Below are 22,479 nucleotides of genomic sequence, written 5' to 3' on the forward strand. Positions count from 1 at the left end.
TGTGTTATTAGAGCCTGAAGCCCAAAAAACAGGAAAGTCAACAAAAGATGGAGCGTGCCCACTTGAAATGGTAGTTGCATGTTTTCTGAAACAAACACCACAAAAACAGCATTGCAAGTAAGACTCGCAAGCTCGTAACAAAAAAGTTACATCTAGTTGGTGTCTATAGTGAAGATATATGCCAAGGCCTAGCATCTTGTTAGTTCTGGGCATATGTAATGTGTCTGTCTTTTATGAGACATTTCATACCTATGCCTTCATTTTTACGTCTGCCTATTGGCTAATTGATACTTTGTGACAGAGGTGCAATTTGCCTTTATTATTGATTTGTGAAATCCTTGATAAAACTGTATGTCTGACTATTTGATTGTGAAAAACCTAATTTTTATATGGTAGACATTTTGGTCAGTTTTCCTGTTTTGTCAGGCCAAGACCTGCAAGTGCATAATATGTTGCATGTTGTAAATCAGACAATGAAAACAGACAAGGTGTTCCTTGGAAACTGTTATTCAAAAGCTCTGGAGGTATATTGATTTACTACGCGTTATTGTTAAGGAGAGTTCTCTATTTGTAGCTCACAGCACCTCCATGAGCCAGTCATAGCTGGTCTGTCTACCATCTATCTGAGAGTCAAGTGATAAAAGAGGTACCTGGGCCCAGTTTGATGGTCAATAGTACAGAGTCCCAGGGATGCCTGAGGTAAAAGGCTCTGTTTGATGCAACTGAGGCCCATTAACTCCTGCTTGCACTGGGGCCTTCCAAACCGGATTTCACTCAAGGCTGGCAATAGAGATAATCTACTGTCCTTTTTACCCTAACAGGCAGAACAGGGGTTATTTAACAAACATTCTTTCAATATCTTTGGAATTTTGTACAGTTCAGTTCAGATCGTGGTACCAACAGCAGATCATTTCATAAAAAGGTTAGAAGACAGCATACATGCAGTTCTCCAATAATACATTTTATCCAGTCAGAGAATATGTATTATAGTAACTAAAAATTAAAACTGTAAAAATATTACCTTCTTTCTCAATTCAGGTATAGTGCTTCTATCCATGCTTAAGATACCTTGTGAAATTTAAGATTATCTCTTGTTTCTTTCTTCTCTAGACAAACACATTTCAGTGTATATTGGCCACAGACGGAACTCATTCTTTTGGATTGCTGAAATATTCAGAAATGCTCTGGATGCGAGGTCGGAGGATCTATCACAGGGCTTTGATAGGATTCACAAATGGCGCAGGATATTTTTTCAATGATCCAATAACCAAGACAAATAAAACTTATGAAGCAGGAGGAAGATACAGACCTCACCAGGTACCTGGAAACACAAACCAGACTGGACAGTGGGCTTTCAGACTCGATTTGAGTAACACAACTATCAAGACCAGTTCTCAGCAGAAATGCTGGCATTGGTACCTCTCTGAACCCACCCATTCCCTGTGGAGTGATGGACTACCCGCATGCCCCTGCCACAAATCCCAGGTATTACTCGACGGGGCTTTTGTTTCTGAGATCCTGCCTTCCACGAATGCAAGTCTTGTCAGGTCCTTACGAGCGGCACAAAGTAATGGAACAGTCTTTCAGTCTATCCTCCCCAATCGTTTTTTGGCCGGGCGTCGGTGTCTTTACAACACAGATGGATACCTTACCTATGGCATCAGTGAACGTTACTTTATCTATGCACAGGATGCGCAGGGAACCCAAAACCACATAGGTAGGTGGAGGTGACTAATCTACCATCTTTCTTTGGTTGAAATATGTATCAGATTTTTGCTTAATTTATTGATCACAATACTTATAGTAGTGTTTACAGTAGCTACATGGCTACAACATTGCAATGCAAGCAAATTGACCAGGAATTCTTAGGAAGGCGGGGTGTAGAAAGGAGTAAGTATGAAAATAATATCCTCTCCAAATCCTGCATGGAATCAAAAACATATTAATGAGACGAATGAAAAGAGCATGAGTGGATGTTCTTCTGATCATCACCATCAGTATTATCAATTTCTTATATTTCCACCGAATCCATGGACAACTGAGTGGCTGAAAGAGTTGTCCGATAATGTTCCCTGTACTGGAATAGACTAGTCTTCATGCACTTACTGTAAGTAAGCACATATATTGTTTTACATTTTTTTTTATTAACCATTAAACACATGCTTCAGTGAAAACTGCGGTATACATAGTATGTGGTTTGGCATGCACAATTACATATTTCAAACCTCCCTGTGGCCCGCTTCCCCAACCAGCATGGCGTAGGGTACAACCAATCCTTAAGTTTCTGGAGCCCCTAGTTATGTTGTTAACTATCCGTTTCTATAGTTCATCCAGGCCCCCCATATCTTTTCCCATTTGCGTGGGCATCCTCTGCTCTGATATACTGCCTGCTCAGACCGCTGGCACCAATCCAAATAATTTTTCCGGGACTCCACTGTTGGGGCTTCACTGGCACACCATGCTCGGGCAAGGTTACGTTTTGCCACCAAAGCACATATATTGTTACGCAAATGTTTCCGGGCGTATTGTTCCACATTTCTTTGAAAAGCTTTCCCACCGGTCATAACCCAGTTAATTCTGGGTGGAACCCCAAGCACTTTATCACTGAATTGACGTTTCCAGCAGGAAAGATGTAATGCAAGGATTTTTTTATACCATGGGACATTGATATATATCCCCTGTTATTTCTTGCATCACCATATTTTGAATCACATTGGGTTATGTAATCTACTTCTTAGCTGAGCCAGCCATTAGCACATGGCGGTAGTACATCTGCTCCTAGTATAGTTCCTGCCAACATTGTACTCTTGGGCTCCATAAGGAAGGGAAGGCCTTGATGATGAAGCTTGATGTGACAAAGGAAGGCTGTACTAGTTTCATGTGTTTGACATTCCTGAGACATATGTGCATCAAGTATTACTCCCAAGGTCTTAACTTTGTCTTTATTGGGAATAACTGTATAAATAATTGAAGAGTGTTCTTAATCTTCCTCAGTGTATACTCTGGCATGCGGAAGGACACTTTTTTATTCTGTATTCAAGGTCAGCCAGATTTGGAGCATCTATTTCTGAATGGAAAATGCAATTCACCAAGTTCCCCAAGTTCTGGTTCAACATCTTCTATCAGAGGGATAATAATCTGAGTATTGCACATATAATTATGGTAAAATTCAATTATATCTCTCAGCAGTTCCTATAACAATTGTGCACAGACATTGAAAAGCAAGGGAGAAAGATATGAACCCTGTGGTATACCATACCTAACTGTTTGGGTACTTGCCATGGTTTCACACACCTACACTTGACAGTATCGGACAGCAAGGAATGAAAAGATGGTGAGGTGTCAGCCAAATGTGACCCCCCAATCCCGGAATGCCAATATTGCATCATAATCTTTTGGTCAAGGGTAGAAAAAGTGGCGGAGAAATTAAGCATCATCAACAGAACAGAACAGGATTCCACAAGTCAATCAGACTCACAATTTCACTATGGACCTCTATAAGCACAATCTGTCTAAAACCATCCCCCAGATAGTCATGTTCATCCATGAAACTTTGCAACTGGACAGTAGCAGCCTTCTCCAACACTTTCAGTAAAACAGGAGTGTTAAGTATAGGTCAGTACATTTTGAGATTTAGTGTATATTTTTGGTGTTTTACTAGTGCAGTAGAAGGATTTATTTGCTAAGTGCATAATGAAAGGCGGATATTCTGGAAGGAAGACTTAATTAAACTAACGGACAACTTTTCTAACACTTTGCTCTGGGTGTGCCTCACAAAAGTAATACAAAGCAACACAAAGTGAAGGGATTTACTTTTCAGCACAAAACTTATTTTGCACTGAAAAGTAGCCCTAAAGGTAACAAAAAGTAGCATGATGGACTACTTTCTGCTTTTTTGTGTCAAGGGAACGTGTAATTGGTGGGGGATGGGAAGTTTACTTTTCTCCAACCTTTCCAACCTTGCATGTGTGCAGTACGATAACTAAACTAGCATGTTGCAATAGAAGGAGGCCCTTCCAGTACAAAACCCATGGCAGACATCAAGCACAAACCCTTGCATTATAGTGCAAGGGTGTGTGCATGTCACAAGGCAGCCAAAAGTGTACCACTGCAGGATGATAGAGAAACAGCACCCGTAAATATGCCACTTTTCTGTCTCCCTTTGGTGCAATGAAGTGCATTAACTTTGGATCACTACATTGGAGCACCTGGATTTATAGGGGCCCTCTTCTCAGACAGTTGGATTCATGGCTCATTTTATACTACTGATTTCCTTTTCCGATATGTAACTTGAATGGGTCTGTTGACACGGGCTTGGATCCTTGATTATTATGTCTTTTCCATCACTTAGGATGTATTTTTCCATTTGCCATTACTTGGCTAGTGGATACAATGCTATTGTCAAAAACGGCATGCTTTCACTGGCACCACGTCCCTCAACTCTCCACATAAGATGGTGTTTTCATAAAGGTCAATATTGCATCGAGCTCACTTTTCCAGCAGGGGCCATCTTTAACTGCCAGCCATCATGCACGTGCACTGAGACCCTCCTGTTTGCATATGGCAGACTCTGACTGCGGCAGTGACGCTTCTTTGAATGTTACATGCACTCTGTGTTCGCATGGTACATTTTTTCCACCATGTGGTTTATTGTTATTTTTAAACTCTGCCTTTGACATCCTTAGATCTTATAGGCCATAATATTATTCACTTTACAGAAACTGCCCATTTATTGTCTATGTGGTCAGCCATAAATCATTTTCGGAATTACCACTCATAACGGTTTTCCACTCATGTTTTTTTTTTAAAGTTTAAAGTTTATTAGGCAATGAAAAATAGTAGAGGAAAAACAGCATGTACAAAAAGTACAATACATCTGAATTAGATTATATATAAAATTATAAAGAGAAAGATAGAACCAAAATACAATTATTATCAAAGAACACACTGTGTGAAGTAAAGGGAATAAGAGAAGGAATGGGGGGATAAGAAGGAGGGAGAAAAACAAGGGAAGGAAAATGTATCCAAACTTTATATCTCTAAAAACAAAGAGAAATAACATATGCATATAGTCACTGTACGCATAAAAACATTTGAAGAATAAAGAATCATACTGTGATATAGAATACAACGTAAGGAGTTATAATGATAAGATAATAAGAAATAAAAAGACAACACATTTCATCATGGAGGTTTCCGGACTTCATCCGAAGTGTTGACCGGTATAGCAGTAGAAGAGGCATTCCAAGTTAGGTAGGTAGTCAAAGGAAGCCACAAAAGATCTCTTTCAATAGATAAAGATATAACAATAATATAATTAGTATCAAGTCTGTGGTGAAAACAGACGGCGTTCCACCATGCTCTAAAAGTGACTTTATCCGCCTGCTTCCATTCGAAAGTTATTAAATGGAGGGCCACTGCTAGTAATAAATCTATTAATTTAATGTTTAATGGTGATTGGGTTCTTTGAGGTGATAAGTAGCCTAAGAAAGTGGTAGAAATGGAGAAAGAGACATCAGTTTTTAAAGATTTTGTTAATTTGAAACCAAACTAATTGCCAAAAACAAGAAATAGAGAGACACTCAAAAAGCATGTGTTTTAAATCAGCATGAGTGCAAGGACAAGACCAGCATGTAGGTGAAGAGTCCGAAGCGGAGGAAGTCAATTTAGCAGGGGTGAAAAAAAGGCGTTGGTAAACAAAATAAAGGGTTTGAGAAGTATTAGCAACTCGAGAAGTTTTCTGAATTTTTAACTTTAGTTTATCCCAAATGAGGGTCGACCAACACTCTGTTAGGCCAATTCAGCCTTCGTTTTGTCCCTGTCTGAGGAGAGAAATAAATGTTTATATAGAGAGGAAGCTGATGGAGAAGAGGTTAATAAGGGAAAAAGAGTGGAGCATCTAGAGGGTGGATTGGGGGCAGATGATAAAGAACTAAGATATTGGGTATGAGAAGGTAGTAAATGATTATACTGTGATTCAAAAGAAGTCGGTAGTGAACATTTTGTTTGAAGATCAGAAAAGAATAAGGGAACATCATCAAGTAATAGTTGTGAAATCCAAAACAACCCCTTGAGTCTCCAAGATTTCCAGTAAATGGTGCGATTTGTTATACGCAATAAGTTATTATGCCAAATGGGCTGTTGATCCAATGAGGAAGGCGAAGGATTAGAGGAGGGTAAAAGAGGGATGAGAAGTTTACGCGTATGGGAAATAACTGAAGGTCGAAAGGAGGTGATATTGTTGGTAAATGCAAGAGACTCTTTAAAATCAAAAGGGGATATAAAAAACTTTACTATAGAAATCCTAATAGGAGGATGAACATACTGATCAAGGGAAAGCCAATGGGATGATTGTTTTAAAGAGAATGAGTAGTGATAAGATTTGAAATCAGGAAATTTAAGATCACCATGCGGGGAGATTTACCCTTCCAGAGAAATTTTGTTAACAGAGAATCAATTTTCTTAAACTAAAAACCAGGAATATGTACACGGATCATTGAAAGAATGTATAAAATCAAAGGAGAAAGCATCATTTTGATGCTGTCCAATCTTTCCAATCTTTCCCACCACAAGAGAAAAAGCTGGTGCCAGCGTTCAATAGAGTCAATAGAGTCAGATAGAGTTTTAATGATGCAGTCAAAATTTAGTTTCAACGTTTCGGAAATGTTAGAAGAGAACCATAGGCCTAGATATTTTATTTTAGAAGGTTGCAAAGAAAAACCGGTAAGTATAAAGTCATGTTTAAGGCAGGTCATATTAAGAGGTAGGACCTCGCATTTGTCTGAGTTAAGAGGATATCCAGATAGTTGAGAAAAAATATCTACCTGATTGAGAAAGGAGGGAATAGATGTGGCAGGATTGGAGCAATATAAAAGAATGTCATCCGCATATACAGACATTTTGACATGGGTAGTATCAAGTTGGAACCCAGTAATCTGAGTATCTTGTCTAATCTTGGTTAAGAAGGGTTCTAATGCTATTATAAATAAGAGAGGTGATGACGGGCAACCTTGTCGTACTCCTCTGAAAAGTGGAAAGTATTCCGAGGTCCTACCGTTAACAAAAATAGATGCTCTAGGGCCTGAGTATAATAAGGAAATAAGGGAGATTCATTTTGGAGGAAATCCTATCCATTCTAAGGCCTGAAACATGAAATCCCATCCAATCCTGTCAAAAGCTTTTTCTGCATTTAAAACTATAGTTAACTGCAATGGGGTAGTCAAGAGAGGAGGCCTTACTAAGGTTATTAAAAAAGACTCTGGAGTTATCGGATGATAATCGACCTTTTACAAAACCCGACTGTTCAGGACCAATAAGATTGGGTAAAATAGGATCATTACGGAGAGCGATAATTTTTGCATAGAGAAGGATCTTTATTGTCCTTAGGGATTAAACATATCATGGCTTCTTGAAAAGTTCTACAAGAAGAACCAGCTGCAAGAGTTAAAAAGAATTAAATGATTTGGAAGAAGCAGGTTGGCAAAATGTGCATAAAATTCAATAGTAAATCCGTCAGGACCAGGAGCTTTTCCTCTTTTTAGTACCGAGACTGCATGCGTAATTTCTGACAGAGTGATATCCTTTTCTAAAGAAGTAAAATCAGTATGATGAGAGGGAGGGGATTCAATAGATTGAAAATAAGAAGAAAAATCATGTGGGATTGGTTGCTGTTCATGGGTATATACATTTTTGTAGAAGGAGACAAACTCATTCAAAATATCACTGTCCTTAAATAATGAGGTACCTGCAACGTTCCGTATGGATTCGACTTTAGTCCGTTCTTGTCTTATTTTCAAGTAATTCGCTAATAATTTCCCCATTTTATTTTGGCCTCCATAGTAACGAGAACTACTTTTTAAGAGATAGGACGATGCAGCTTCTGTGGATAATTTATTGAAGGTGAGTTTTGCGTCAATAAGATTCTTTAAGGATGATTCAGTATTCAAATGATAATAAGTGAGTTCAAGTTGCTTCATCTTAGTAAGCAGCTGGGCAGTTTGGATTCATCTTTATTTGTTTGGCTGATGAAGAAATGAATGCGGAGGGTATATTAGAACCTGGCTTTGAACTTCAATGAGGCATGTTAGGCGTCGAGCCTCTTGATCCAGCAGAATCATTGACTGCCTCCTCCATATTTTCTTGCAGGACGCTGAAAGGATTTTGATCCTCTAATGACGCACAATTAGTATGCTGAATACTACTGCGGTTGGTACGGGGCATTGCCATAAAAAATATGTGAGAGAAAACTGTATATGTGGAAAGCACAAAGGCTTAAGATGGTGCCCAAGAATGTAGAAAAATTAGGAATGAGTAAAATGCAGAGAATAAAACAGTAAATTCAGTACAATCAGTCCAGGAGCATATAATGCTCAAATGTTTGGGCAGAAGTAGAAAAATGGTGGAAAAATAATAATAAACGCTCAATTTGAAATGATTTGAGCATTATTCTGTGAGGAAAGCGTTCCAAAGTGGCAGGTGGGAAACTGGGACAGCGGAAGAAAACAAAATGGCAGCCGTGGCTCCTCATCGAGCGGAGAACAAATGCAGGAAAACATTGTTTGCGCTCACCCCATAAGTCCGCAAAAGTCGCCAACAATGCAGGAGAGATTCCGACCCATAGGGTTGCGGTCGAAGGGTCCAGAAAGTGAAAAAAGGAGCCTGGAGGTATTCCGACGTCCTACGCCTCCACGGAGCTCCTACGAACGGCGGCCATCTCCCTCGGCTCTCAAGCCACGCCCCCCTTCCACTCCTATTTTATCTACTCGATTATTTTAATATTGCGATTTTACAAGGGCAATTTTTCAAGCCTGATATACTCTCCCTGCATGGCATAAGTGCTCTTATATTCATTTTTCATGTTTTCACCGTTCAATGGCATGGTTATTTTTTGCCTTCAATTTCTAATTTGTACCTTTCTTTTATCTTTAGTTTTGAACATACTCAGCTCCCCCATTGTAAGTAAATTTTTAATACCTTGGCCACAATCACTCTAATTCAGGCCTTTCGGTCACTGCATAGAACCTGCCCTCCATTTTATTACAGATTTTTCTCTCTTGCTCTGCAGTTGTTGCCCCTGTGCTGATCCTTCAAATTATCACAGGTTGAAACGTCAAAAACTTAACTACTAAAATTACTGGATGATAATTACGAACTACATTGTGATACTGACTATAGTCTGTACTGAAAATTTTCATGGATGGTCTAATGTTATACTTTGTAAATGCACATTGTTTGTTTATTTCCATTCTTTGTTTTGCACTGTGTGATCCTTCAAGCACTGAGCACTGTATAGAAAAATAGCTCATTATTTAAAAGCAAGTTGATATATTCATCTTCTTCTGTATGGCCTTAACACTGTGTCTGGTTCATGATGGCTTAATTTTCTTCACTATATTTGTGATGATTGCCACAAGGAATCACTGTGTCCTTTTTATGGACTGACTAGACAGCACAGCTGTTGCCAGACAATTATGTGAGCATCATTAGAGAGGGGCTTTGACTCTGCCCACATGTTGGGAGACAAGCGTGCACATTTTCATTGGGCAGATATGTGCTTCTACAAAAAAGTGCAAGCCTTCCACACAGCTATGATCATTTTGTTTATTTGTTCAGCTGCCCGAGTTTGAATTTTCGGGGGCACAAGTGTCTTAGATGACAAAAAAATGTATATATATTTTTTCTGGCAGTAGCACAGATGGGAGGAGGGCAGTCATTAACTTAGATACATTTTTAGGTATGGCTTGACAGTGCAAATGTCAACTGACCTTTTATCCTATACCAATATTATTCTACTGGTATTTGCTTACACACAAATATATATACATTCCCATGCAATTTAATTATAATGTTTCACATACCGAACAACTTTCCTTTAAACCCAGATGTATTGGCATTGTCAGTTCTTCTCCAGGCAGTTATTGGGAAGCCCTTGTTGTCATTTTAGATAAGAGTGCTAGTGATCAGCTATGTGGGCTCTCTTTTGCCCCTCTGGATTGTGTGTAACAGAGAGGCTCCCACATATTCTGAGGTGCATATCACACACAAAAGTCCGTGGTGCTTCTCTGTTATGACTAAGAGCACCCTCGTTCACTACAGGTAAGTCAATTCTGGATGAATTGGAAAGACGCTGCAAAAAACTAAAATACTCTACATAACATTCTTGCACTGTGTTCTCTTCCACTACATTCTTTCACTGATTAGATTTAACATAACTGTTGTACTACCTGATCCTTCCTACGGTTTCTCCACGTGTTTTTTGTATCTGACTGCCATATATGATCATAATGTGCACTTTTCTCAGTAATTGAGATCTGTGCCAATTGTATAATATTTCTAGTCTGCTGGATTCCCTGTGCTTTTGTTGCCATAAGTGGGAAAGGTATGCCCAGATGTGAGTCCCATGTTCACTGCATCACTGGATTCAAGCTAGCCTAGCTGATGACGGCTGGTGCCCCAAAGCTGGTCCCAGGATGCTTGTTTCCGGTCTGTGAAACACCTGGCTTTGCAGTTCGGGCTAGAATGTTCCCATGAGGGACAGGGTCAAGACTGATATGCATATGGCTGGGTCCAAACTGGGGTGGTGAGGTGAGGAAAAGAATGATAGATTTCACCCAGATCTTTGTGACTGGGGTTGAATGTTTGCATTGTTCAGCATTCCGTCCATTATTTGTTCCTTTGCTTTTGTTGCCTTAAATGGGAAGGGTATGCCCAGACTTGGGTCCATTACTCACTGCACCTCTCGATGCAAGCTAGCCTGGCTGATGTGGAGTGATGCCCTAAAACCAGTCCCAGGATGCTTGTTTCCATTCCAAGGAGGACGTGGCTTGATAGTTCAGGCTGGACTGTTCCCATGAGGAACAGGGTCAAGAATGATTTGCATATGACTGGGTCCAAACTGGGATTGCAAACAAAAGAACGATGGATTAAACCCAGATCTTTGTGACTGGGGGTGAATGTTTGCATTGTTAAGCATTCTGTCCATCATTTGTTCCTTTTGCTTTTGTCACCCTAAGTGTGTAGGAGCCAAGAAGTGGGTGCCGTGCTGGCTGCGCTACCGGATTAAAGCTAGCCTGGCTGATAAGGGGTGATGCCCCAAAACTGGTCCCAGGATGCTTGTTTCCAGTTCAGGGAGGACCTGGCTTGGCAGTTCGGGATAGACTGTTCCCATGAGGAACAGGGTCACCACTGCTTTCCATTGGTTGAAAAAGCGGGAACAGGGCACGAGATGGGTACCTAGATTGTAGATACCGGAGGGCGAGATACTTACGCATCCCAGGGACATTGCGGAGGCATTCGCAGATCACCTAGAGAAGATATACTCCCCTTCTACCACATACAGAGTGGAAGACTCATGTCAGCTTCTCTCAGACAGTGATGTGCCAACCCTCTCGGAATCTGACAGAGGCACCCTGGATGGGGACCTGACAGATGAGGAGATCCAAAGGGCCATTGGTCAAATTAATTCAGGGAAGGCTATGGGGCCGAATGGCACCCCCATTGAGTTTTTAATAGTCATGGCCTCCCAAGTAACACCGCATTTACGAGCCATGCACAAAGAAAGCTATGAGAAGGGACGGTTGCCAGCAGACCAACGTCTAGGTACCATTGCTTTTATCCGTAAGCCGGGGAAACCAGCAGATAGGTGTGGCTCGTATAGGCTTATTTCATTGATCAACGCCGAAGCTAAAATCCTAGCGAAAGTTCTTGCCACACGGCTCGTGACAGTAATCTCCTCCTTAGTACACCCTTATCAATCTGGATTTTATGCCCGGGAGAAAAACGGCTCTTAACATACGCCGTCGCCTCAATGTGTTGGCGCGCAGAGACTTTCTGGAAGAAGACGCAGTTATACTATTCGTGGATGCCTCTATGGCATTTGACTCCATAGAATAGCCATACTTATTTGAAGTCCTTACCAGAGTTGGACTGGGTCCCAAATATCGGCTGGGTAAAATTGTTATATACTGATATCCAGGGGCAAGTTAGAGTGAATAACTATACGCCTCGCACATTCACACTGCGGAGGGCCACCAGACAGGAATGGCCTCTGTCCCCACTGATATTCTCACTTATGTTGGAACCCTTGGTGGCGTGGGTACGGCGGGACGCAATGATACGAGGCTTGAGGTGGACAGCGGATCTGGAAGATCGAATATCCTTGTATGCCGACGACATACTATTATATCTGCCCTCCCCCTATAAGTCCATACAAGCTGTTCTGGACATATTTACAAACTTCGGGAAATATTCTGGATATGCGATCAATTAGAACAAGTCAGTGTTATTCATGCTTCAGGGACAGCTCCCCCGTCTTCCAGTAAACTGTACGATTGATGTAGCTAGAGAGAGATTCTGATACTTAGGTGTTTTTGTTACGTCGGACCCAGCTCTTTTTTATAATTTTAACTTGGCACCCCCGCTAGCTAGGCTGCGAACAGATGTAAAGCACTGGAGTACATTGCCTCTATCCCTGGGACGAGCCGCCCTTTTTAAAATGTTGGCACTCCCGCGCTTTTTAAATATTCTTCAAAACAGCCCAAACCGAGTCCCAGATACTTATTTTGCATCAGTAGAGAGTGAGGACCGTGCGCTGCTGTGGGATGGTAGGGCCCCTAGGGTAGCACTGAAAAAGCTGACAAAAAGTTGGTATGACGGAGGTATGGCATTGCCAGACCTCAAGCTTTACTATTGGGCTTCGCAACTAGTGGCTGTGACTCATTGGATATACCACCCACCCACTGACCCGGCCTATGCTCTAGATAGGTACCAAACAGATTGTTCAGGGTACTTGGGGGCCCTATATTCACACACTAGAAAAAAGAGATACGTTGGACCCACCTCGCACACAATAGAGATCTGGCGCTAGGCGAACTCTAGGCTGGGCGGGGACAACACCCTTACCAAAGTAACGCCACTATGGTACACCCCAAAATTAGGCATGCTGTGTTATCAACCTGGGTTCAACAAGTGGGACATGATTGGGATCTCAGTGGTAAAGGATTTGGTTAAAAAGGGCTCAATCCTTAAATTTGAGGAACTTCAGAGACACCACCAAATGGCTCGAAGGGAAATATTCAGATACATGCAAATAAGACATGCCTTGCAAGCAGCCTTTCCAAACTTCGAGGACATACCGGAATCATCGCCATTAGAAGATCGCTTGCTAGATGGGCCACTGCACTCTAAAGCCATATCTTTAACATATAAAAAACTCAGCAACAATTTGCCAGATAGTTTTGGTAGACTTATGGAGCAGTGGGAGAGAGACTTGGGATCAATGGATGAGGAAGATTGGCGATCGGCTCTTATGTCCCCTAGAGAAGCAGCAATCACACTCCGATTTCGATTGATACAGCTTAGGATTTTACACAGGTCCTATATGACGGGGATAACCTTGGCTACAATAGGCACAAGACCGAATGACCTCTGTTTGAGGGGCTGCAGACAGCCAGCCACCTTCTACCACACTATCTGGGAATGCCCGGAGGTTCATCATCTCCGGGAGGAAGCCACTAACCACATACAGACCGCAAGGGGTAAGGAGGTAATACTGACACAGAAACTGGGATTACTGAACATCTGGGCTGCTACCGACCTTACTGAAATCGAACAACAGCTAGTGACGTTAGGATACAGGTTGGTAAAGCAGGAACTGGCGAAAGGGTGGGGGGAGCGACTCCACCTTCCACTTCTCTGTGGGTGAAAGAATTAGACAGATGCATGAAAGCGGAGAAAGAAGTTTTCATAACCCGGGGGTGCCCCAAAAAAATGGGACAGAAAATGGTCCAAATTGAATGTTTATCGTGGAGGCATATGTATATCCCCAATGGTGGAGTTGGAAATGCGTAGAGATACGGACAGAGATAAGAACAATTAATGTAACTGCTTTGATAACCCCTGAACAATGTGCTAATGATATGAGTAACCAGTCAATTCATTAATCAGTAATGTTTGTATGATTGTCATCAATTTCAATAAAAACACAAAAAATTATATATATATTTTTTTAAAACACTGAATTCCATATGGCTGGGTCCAAACTGGGGTCGTGTGGTGAGCAAAAAAACAATGGATTAAACCCATATCTTTGTGACCGGGGGTGAATGTTTGCATTGTTCAGCATTCCGTCCATCATTTGTTCCTTTTGGGATTGTTCCTGTCTAGCATAAATCTTTTGATGATAGGCAATTTCATTAAGTTACTTTTGTGAGGAATTTATATAATTTTTGGCTGTTCATGTATTTAATTTTTCAATGACATTATGTATTTTCCGCTGAGGTGTCTCCTCACAGCTTATTGATTGATCCTTGTGAATTATGGTAAAATTTAAACACCTTTGTGAAAGAATATCAATTGTTTACCTATATACATGCTTTGATGATCGTTCTCTATTTTTTGTTCACTAGTTGTGAGAACAAGGGTTGTGCCCTTCTAATTTGTCAGGACTTTTCTCTTTTTGATCGCCTGGTTTTCGGCCTTTTACTGTGGGGGAGCCTCATAACCTTTGACTCATGGTAAAATAACTGTTCATGTTTACCGCCAGTGTCTGCCTTTTATGAAAAGGCCACTGCGATGCAGCAAGAGTAAGAGTCACTTGGCTGATACCCGTGAACATGTATGCACACGTGTGAGCACACATGTGAGGGCTGTGCTCGGAAGGCTCCTACTGTGCACCGCCTAGGAATTGTGCACAAATATCCTGGCGCAGAGAGGACTCTGCAGGTTTTGACCTGGGGTAGGCCTTATAATGTTATCGTACACTCATATGGAAAGTCAACATGGTTTACTGCCTTGTCAGCAGTGACACTCCATTATACACCTATGGGAAGGACTGCCTTAGAGTGCAGCTTTGCTTCCCTTTTGCCTACAGAGACCAGTGAAACCTTGAATTGGGGCGTAACCTGTGTGGGAAAGTCAATTCTGCAAGTTCCAAGAAGGTCTCTGTACAGCTTGAGGTTCATCTAGAAATTACATATTTCTCTGTCTCAGCTCAGAATCAGAGCCCAAGCCTTTTGTCACCCTGCTGTGTTAAGCTAAATATATTTCTCTCAAGTGTCAGGAACAAAGGCCTCCTCACACAATGGGAGCAATTAACAGTGGTTCAGTCAGCTCCTGAGGAGGAAAGAGGTGGGGGTGAATGCTCTGAATGAATCAACCAGCTATCTCACTGTGCCAGAGATGGGCCTGTCTAAGTCCACTAAACAAAGGAGGGAGCCCAGACCTCTGCAGCCAACCCAGGAGGAAGCTCTCTTCGAAGATTCCCAAGCAAAGGCCCTGTCGATGATGTCAGTGAGGAAAAGAAGCTGAGGCCCCCAGAGCAGATGTGGCAAGTGAGTACTGGGTGATGCCATTTTGAAATGTCCCAGCAGGCTGCGCAGGAAGGTTGGGACATGGATGGAGAGATGATGTGATGTGGCACTTCAGGATAGGCCAGAGGTGCCTCTCGGCTGGAACCTCCAGCCTCCACTTAAAAGGTGTTGCGAATGGGGGAGAGCTATCTCTTCGTTTTGTTTTTCTGCTGGACACTGGGACTGGAGGCAGCCACCATGGACAATTGGAAGGAAGATCCCCCTGATGCCATCTGGACTATAGACTCTGATTTCAGTTGACCCCAGGACCAGTGGGGGCTTTCCCCAGGTCTGGGAGGCTGGTCCCCTTACAGCCCCTGAGGACCAGTTAGGGGAAAAACTGGGCCTCTGCGCCAAGGAGAAGAGATGGCCAGAGGACATCACAGAGTAAGGTTGGTGCAGGGGGCCAGTGAAGCCAGCTCCCTACAAAGTATGTCACTGTTTAGGCAAGGAGGCCTGAGGAAAGTGCTTCAGGTGTCGAGGGCTTACCACCAGGCGCGAAATGAGCCAAAACACATGTAAATCGGCCCAACGGGGCCGGGGATATCAGCCCATAAAGGATTTGACCTTTAACCCCACCAGCAAGGCCAAGAGCACATGGAGCTCCGCTGTTAAAGCCTTTCTAACCCCACGGGTGGGCCAGGGCCCGAGGGTCACAGCGAGGAGAATCCTGAAAGTTGAGCTTGGACGGGGTGTGCGTAGTGCCCCCTCTTCAGCATTCTAGTGTGCCTAGGGACCCCATTCACCAGGCCAATTTTATGATTGGGGAGCCTAGGACCCCAACTCTGGGACCCCGATGGCAGGGAAGGACCATTGAGCTTCCCCTGCACAAAGTAAAGCAAGGGGCAGGGCCCAGGATGCCTTCCCTGGGCCCCTGAGAGGAGACAGAGGTGGGGTAGCGCCACCCAGCTCCCCCAGACTTTGCAGAGCCAACCTGCTCCCCCTGCAAATGTCTGATGGGAGCAGGACCAACCTGCTGCTCCCGCAACAGCACAAAGGAGTGGGGAACCGGCAGAGACAGCCAGCGGTGGGCTTCCTGGGCTGCCCCTCAACAAAGGAGGCACATGGGGGTGCCAAGCAGCGCAAGACTGTGTGCCTTTGCCAAAGGCAGCGGTTCTCTCCGGCTCAGTAGTAGAGCCACTAATAAAATATTTCCTTCTCCGGAGCAGTGTGCCATAATGTTTTGCAAGGCCTGTACATTTTGCTCTGTGTTTTCGCTTGTGGTGGCTCCAGGTCATCGGAGTCACCACCAACATCATAAAAGAGGCATCGGGCAGTTGCAGAAGAGCAGCAGCTCCCCCAAATAGACCTCAAGAAGTGTTTGGAAATGTACTGACACAAAGTCTGCAGGGTCTAGAAAAGGACTTCCACAGACTTTGCATCATTTTTAAGCATTCCCTAGGCTGGAGCATGTGCTCTTCAGCTGGGAGTTCTGCACCCTCTAGGGGCCAAATCTATGGCTACAGTTATTGTGGCCCGTATGAAGGGGGTTAATGAAAATGTACATGTGGTACAACTCTCTCTAGGGGGGAAGTGTATGGTTAAACGTGGTTTGTGATCAAAATGTGATGCCGTCTAGGGGTGAAATTTATAATCGCGTTTTCAATGTTGCAAGTACCGAAAGAGAACACAGACCCATGACAAATACATATTTAAATTCTGTAAATACTCTATTGAAATAATGCTGTTGACAGCCACTTGTGGTCATATTACATATCCTTTATTGCCAGTAATAAGTGCCCTCATTCATGGTTATATCTGATTGTTGCATTGATTCCTATGGTGAAATGCTTTATTGAAATAATGATGTTGACAGCCACTCGTGATCGAAGTACATATGTCTTATTGCGTATTTAGTGCCCTCACACATTATTATATTCAGAATATTGCATTTAATCATAACATTTTGATTTTTGACATAAGGTTTGGTGAGCCTGACCCCTTTAGGGGGTCAGGGAGGTTATGTAATGCCATCAATAAGGTGTTTCCATTAGCTTTATGTATATCTGTAAATTAATGCGTAGTGTCGAGTAGTGCAGAGGTCTTCAAACTAGGGGGCGGGCTCCCCTGGGGGAACCTTAGTGATCACAGGGGGGCACCAGTCTCTGGCCAAGAGAAGCATCAGGCTTTGTTTTAAGTCTTAAAAACATGAGTGGCAGTAAGCCACCTTGTAATGGGCCATCCCTAACAACTATTGTCTGGGAGTATGTGTTAAAAGGGGTAACAGAGCTGAACTGCAATGTTTAAATATGTTTAGATATATTCAAACATTGCCAATTTAGCAGAATGATTGTGAAACATGTGAGGAGGGGCTGAGGATTTCTTTTTACAGGGGGTCCCAGCATTTAGAAGTTTGAAGACGACTGGATAGTGTGTGTAATAAATGTACTTTTCCTTTTTCAAAAGAAAAGCACAGACTGGACAATCGTTTATTGAGTGTTAGTATTGCATGCGAGTGAATGGCCATTACTAGCCCACACCACCTTATTGGAGTAGGCCTTTGACTGCTCTGCTTCACTACCCTGAGAGAGTCACATGCTACAATAGGCTGTTCGGTTCCCAGTGGAGGGCTAAAATGGACCTATCACTTCTGCAGGCCACACAACTAATGACCCATTTCCATACAATAGTTAACTTATTGATTGGTTCACTCCTAAGACCTCTGCAACAGACTCAGCACATTCTTTCACCTCAAGATTAAGATGATCTACGGCAACTTTGACAGCCAAGACCTCCGCACTGCTCCAAATCCCAGCAATGCCACCCAACAGATCCTGCTTGCTTGGATCCCGCTCACAACTGAAGACCCCCTAAGACCGTGAAGACCATCCACTCCTGAGCACCCTCAGACCCGTGCCCACCAAGGCCAAGGCCATCGCACCTGAACTACGCCGAATGATTAACTGCTCCCTGGACGAAACCACCACATTCCCTGATGACTGGAAATACGCCAAAGTCAACCCACTCCTGAGGAAACCGTCTGCAGACCCGACCGACCTCAAGAACCTCAGGCCGAACTCCCTGCTTCCATTCATAGCCAAGGTCATCAAAAAGGCTGTCAACACCCAGCTAGCAAACTTCACAGAGCCAACAATGTCTTGGACATCTCCCAAATCTGGATTCCGCAGCAACCACAGCACTGAGACCACCCTACTCACTGCCACAGACGACATCCACTCCCTCCTTGACCAGGGCCAAACGGCAGCCCTCATCCTCCTGGACCTCTTAGCTGCCTTCAACACAGTCTCCCACCGCACACTAGCCACCAGAGTCCACGACGCCAGCATCTGCGGAAAGGCCCTTGACTAGATATACTCATTTCTCACATGCAGAACTCAGCGAGTCAGACTCCCGCCCTATCTCACGGAACCAAAAGAGACCAATTGTGGAATGCCCCAGGGATCCTCCCTCAGCCCCACCCTCTTCAACATATACATGTTCCCCCTAGCAACCATTGTCAGAAAGCATGGGCTCAAAATCCTCTCCTACACCAACAACACCCATCTCATCCTCTCCCTCACCAAAAAACCAACATCACCAGGCACGGGCTGAAAGCCATTGCCACCTGAATGAAGAAGAGCTGCCTGAAACTCAACTCAGAGAAGACAGACGTCTTCATCCTTGGCTCCACCCCTTCCACATGGGACAACATCTGGTGGACCCCCACCCTCGGAAACCCCCTCTCCCAATGGGCCACACACGAAACCTCAGCATCATACATGACTCATCGCTCACGGTGAACCACCAGATCAATCCCGCTGCCTACTTCAACACCCTCCATGTACTCTGAAAAATGTTCAGATAGATCCGATCAGAATCCAGAAAAACGGTCACGCACGCACTCATCAGAAGCAGACTGGAGTACGGCAATGCTCTCTAAGCCAGAATGAACAAGAAACTACTCGGCAAACTCCCAACAGTCCAGAACGCGGCAGCCAGACTGACATTAGATATCCCTGTCACAAACACATCACCCAACACCTCGCCGATCTCTGATGGCTTCCATCAAAAGAAGAATCACGTTCAAGCTCCTCACTCACGCATACAAGACCTTCCACAACATCGGACCAGCATACCTAAGCAACCTCTTCTCCTTTCACGCACTCAAAAGACACCTCTCATTAGCTGATCTCTCCCTAGCCACCATCCCATGCAACTACAAGACCAGAATGAGGATATTCCTTCTCCTACCTCTCAGCCAAGGCCTGGAATGACCTCCCCCTCCACCTCTGTCAAGTCCCCACACTGCACCAGTTCAGGCAGAACCTCAAGACCTGGTTCTTTGGATGACCCCAGTACTCAACGGAGCAGCCCCCCTTGCACCTTGAAATCCTCGCAGGTGAGTAGCTGTGCTTTACCAACCCTGATTGATTAACTGATTGATTGATTGCGCAACATCGGTTTGGATGGGGCGACAGGTTGCAATAAGATGCGGGCAGTACCAATCCATGTAGCAGAGGCAGTGCATTGGTTCTGGTCAGGGTTGTGCTGCACAGCAGACGAGATGCGTTGGTTCCACTGGATCCACAGAGACTGGCAGAGCACCCTAGGGCCACTTTCAATGGTTAAGGACTGGGCTGGCACCACTTGGCTGGGTAGACTCACAGATGGCTGAATACCGGTGTTGGGATCGAGGTTATCGGAGACTTCTGCACCTGAGGCTCAAGTCAGGCAGCCAGCCAATTAGTTCTTGGATTTACTTTGGGGCCTTGGGGTCAACAGATGCAGGTCCTGTCCTTCTCACCCAGGCATGCAGCAGGTCAACACAGTAGGGTAGCAGTCCTTCAGAACAGCAGTCGGGGAGAGTGGCTGCCCTTCCAGCAGCATAGCAGTCCTTCTTCCTGGCAGAGTATCCACAGGTCCAGAAGTGTTCTGAAGAGTTGGAGTTTGAAGTCCAGTATTTATATCCAGTTTTCACTTTGAATCAGGGTGAAGCTTCTAGAGGCATTCTTTGAAGTGCACAGATGCCCTGCCTTCCTTGTCCTGGCAGGACACAGTCCATTTATGTGTCAGTGGGGCTGTGCTCAGCTCCTCCTTCCCACCCTGCCAGTGATGGCCCATCCAGGCACATCTACTCTCCCTATTGTGTGTGGCTGTCTAAGAGGAATACACAAAGCCCAACTGTCACCTATACCCAGTCGTGTGACCCAGAGTCCGTCTACAGACACCAAATAGCTAAGGCATCAAAATGCCAACTTTTTAAAAGTGACCTTTTCAAAACTGTATTTTAAAATCTGACCACACCATGAGTCAGGATATTTCATTTAATTTCCAAAGACCCCAAACATGAATTGGTTAATTGTTCTCATTTGGAAATTACAACCTATTAAATGTAATAAGGTAACTCCAATGTAATCCTGTGAGAGAGGTAGGCCTTACAGTATTGAAAAACAAATGTAAGAGTTTTTCACTATCAGGATAAGTAAAACTAAAAAGTGCATGACCCACTTTAAGAACTCTGCACACTGACCTCTCGGCTGTCCAGTACCTACCCTAGGGATGACTTACTTATATTAAACAGGAAGGTTTGCGCATGGCAAAAGGTTCATTTTACTAGATCGAAATGGCAGTTTAAAACTGCACACACGCTGCAATGGCAGGCCTGGGACGTGTTTAAAGTACTACGTAAGTGGGTGGCACAATCGGTGCTGCAGCCCGATAGCAGCATTTAATGTACAGGCCTTGGACACAAGTAGTGCCACCTTACTAGGGACTTACAAGTAAATTAAATATGGTTTAAGGAGCACAATCACTTTAGCACCGGTTAGCAGCAGTAAAGTGTGCAGAGTGATAAGGCCAGCAAAACAGGAGGCCTGACGGCAAAACATTAGAGGGAAAACCACACCAAGGATGCCATCTGGCTTATTTTTTGTAAACCATGGCTTTTGACTTGTGTAGATCTTATGGGTCTTATTATCATTCACATTACAGATACTGTCCATTCATTGTCTACATGGTTTTGCCGTCATGTTTCATCTCGTTTTTCCAGTTGTAGTTTTTCAAGCCTGATACATGCTCCTTGTGCTTTGTGTGTGTCCTTATATTCATTTTTCACATTTTGAACCATTCAAAGTAGCTGTAATTTTTGCATTCAATTTCTAATGTGCGCCCTTCTTTTATCTTTAAGTTAGAACCTATTGTTCTAGTCATATATAAGTACATTTTTTCTACCTTGGCCACACTTTCTCCTATTCAGCCATTGCAGGTGATTTTACTGCAGGTTTTTCGCTTTTTCTCAGCAATTGTCTTTTTTTTATTTTTTATTGAGCTTGAATAGCAACATGATGAACACAGTACATGAAACAGACATAATTATGTAATGTCCAATCCCGTATTAAAATAAGCAATAAATAGCATAAATTCATATTCCATTTTACATTATAAACATGATAAGGAAGGTACATGAAAGAAGATTAAATTTACATAATATCCAATCTCATATTTTAAAAAAAGCAATAAATAGCGCAAATTTGTATACAATTTCACATGATATTCAACACCAGCCTCCTGAATAGCATATCCAACTAACCACATTTTGACAAGTACAAAAACAGCAGATTGAAAAATAACAACCACTAACTTGTGGTCAAAACATAACCCTCCCATGTCAAACTAAATCTCCGAAGCGCCCCTATCCTTTTTGCATAGGCCTCTTCAAATGTATGGGCCCGGTCTAACTTAAGCAGCCACTGACCCAGTGTAGGGATCTTCTGAGATCTCAAATTTTGCAATACTAGAGATCTAGCTACCGCTATGGCCGTAAACAAAAAGCATTGCCTATGGTTTGGTAGCTGACTGACTGCATAAGAAAAGCCAAATAGGGGCAACGGCATAGATGGTAGAATAGCTATTGACATACAATCGCTAATAAACCTAAACACCTCCTCTAGGTCATGTAAAAAATATATGTGTCCAGTCGCCTGCCTCTGACTGATTACAACTAAAATAATCATTCGGGATTGACGGAAACCATTTAAGTAATCTGAGGGGGATGTAGTAAACCTTGAAAATCTTGAAAGAAAAGACATCCTTTTAAAATTGTCTACCCTCAGAGCCCGTTGCCATTCCTGGATATTAAACCAGCAGTTAGTTTCCTGAGCAATTTTCAGGAGCATTGTTTCGACAAGAGTCT

General features: G+C 43.2%; 1 protein-coding gene across 1 annotated transcript in view; it reads left to right on the top strand.

The window, feature by feature from the left end:
- LOC146821707 (uncharacterized) overlaps positions 1–22,479 on the top strand; it is an 857,433-nt gene that overhangs the window by 401,552 nt on the left and 433,402 nt on the right. The window contains exon 10 of the mRNA XM_085612743.1: positions 1,111–1,717. Coding sequence (XP_085468869.1) covers positions 1,111–1,717 — 607 coding nt within the window. The remainder of the gene's footprint in view (positions 1–1,110; positions 1,718–22,479) is intronic.

The sequence above is a fragment of the Triturus cristatus genome, chromosome 6 (genome assembly GCF_964204655.1).
Source record: "Triturus cristatus chromosome 6, aTriCri1.1, whole genome shotgun sequence".
Classification (NCBI taxonomy): Eukaryota; Metazoa; Chordata; class Amphibia; order Caudata; family Salamandridae; genus Triturus; species Triturus cristatus.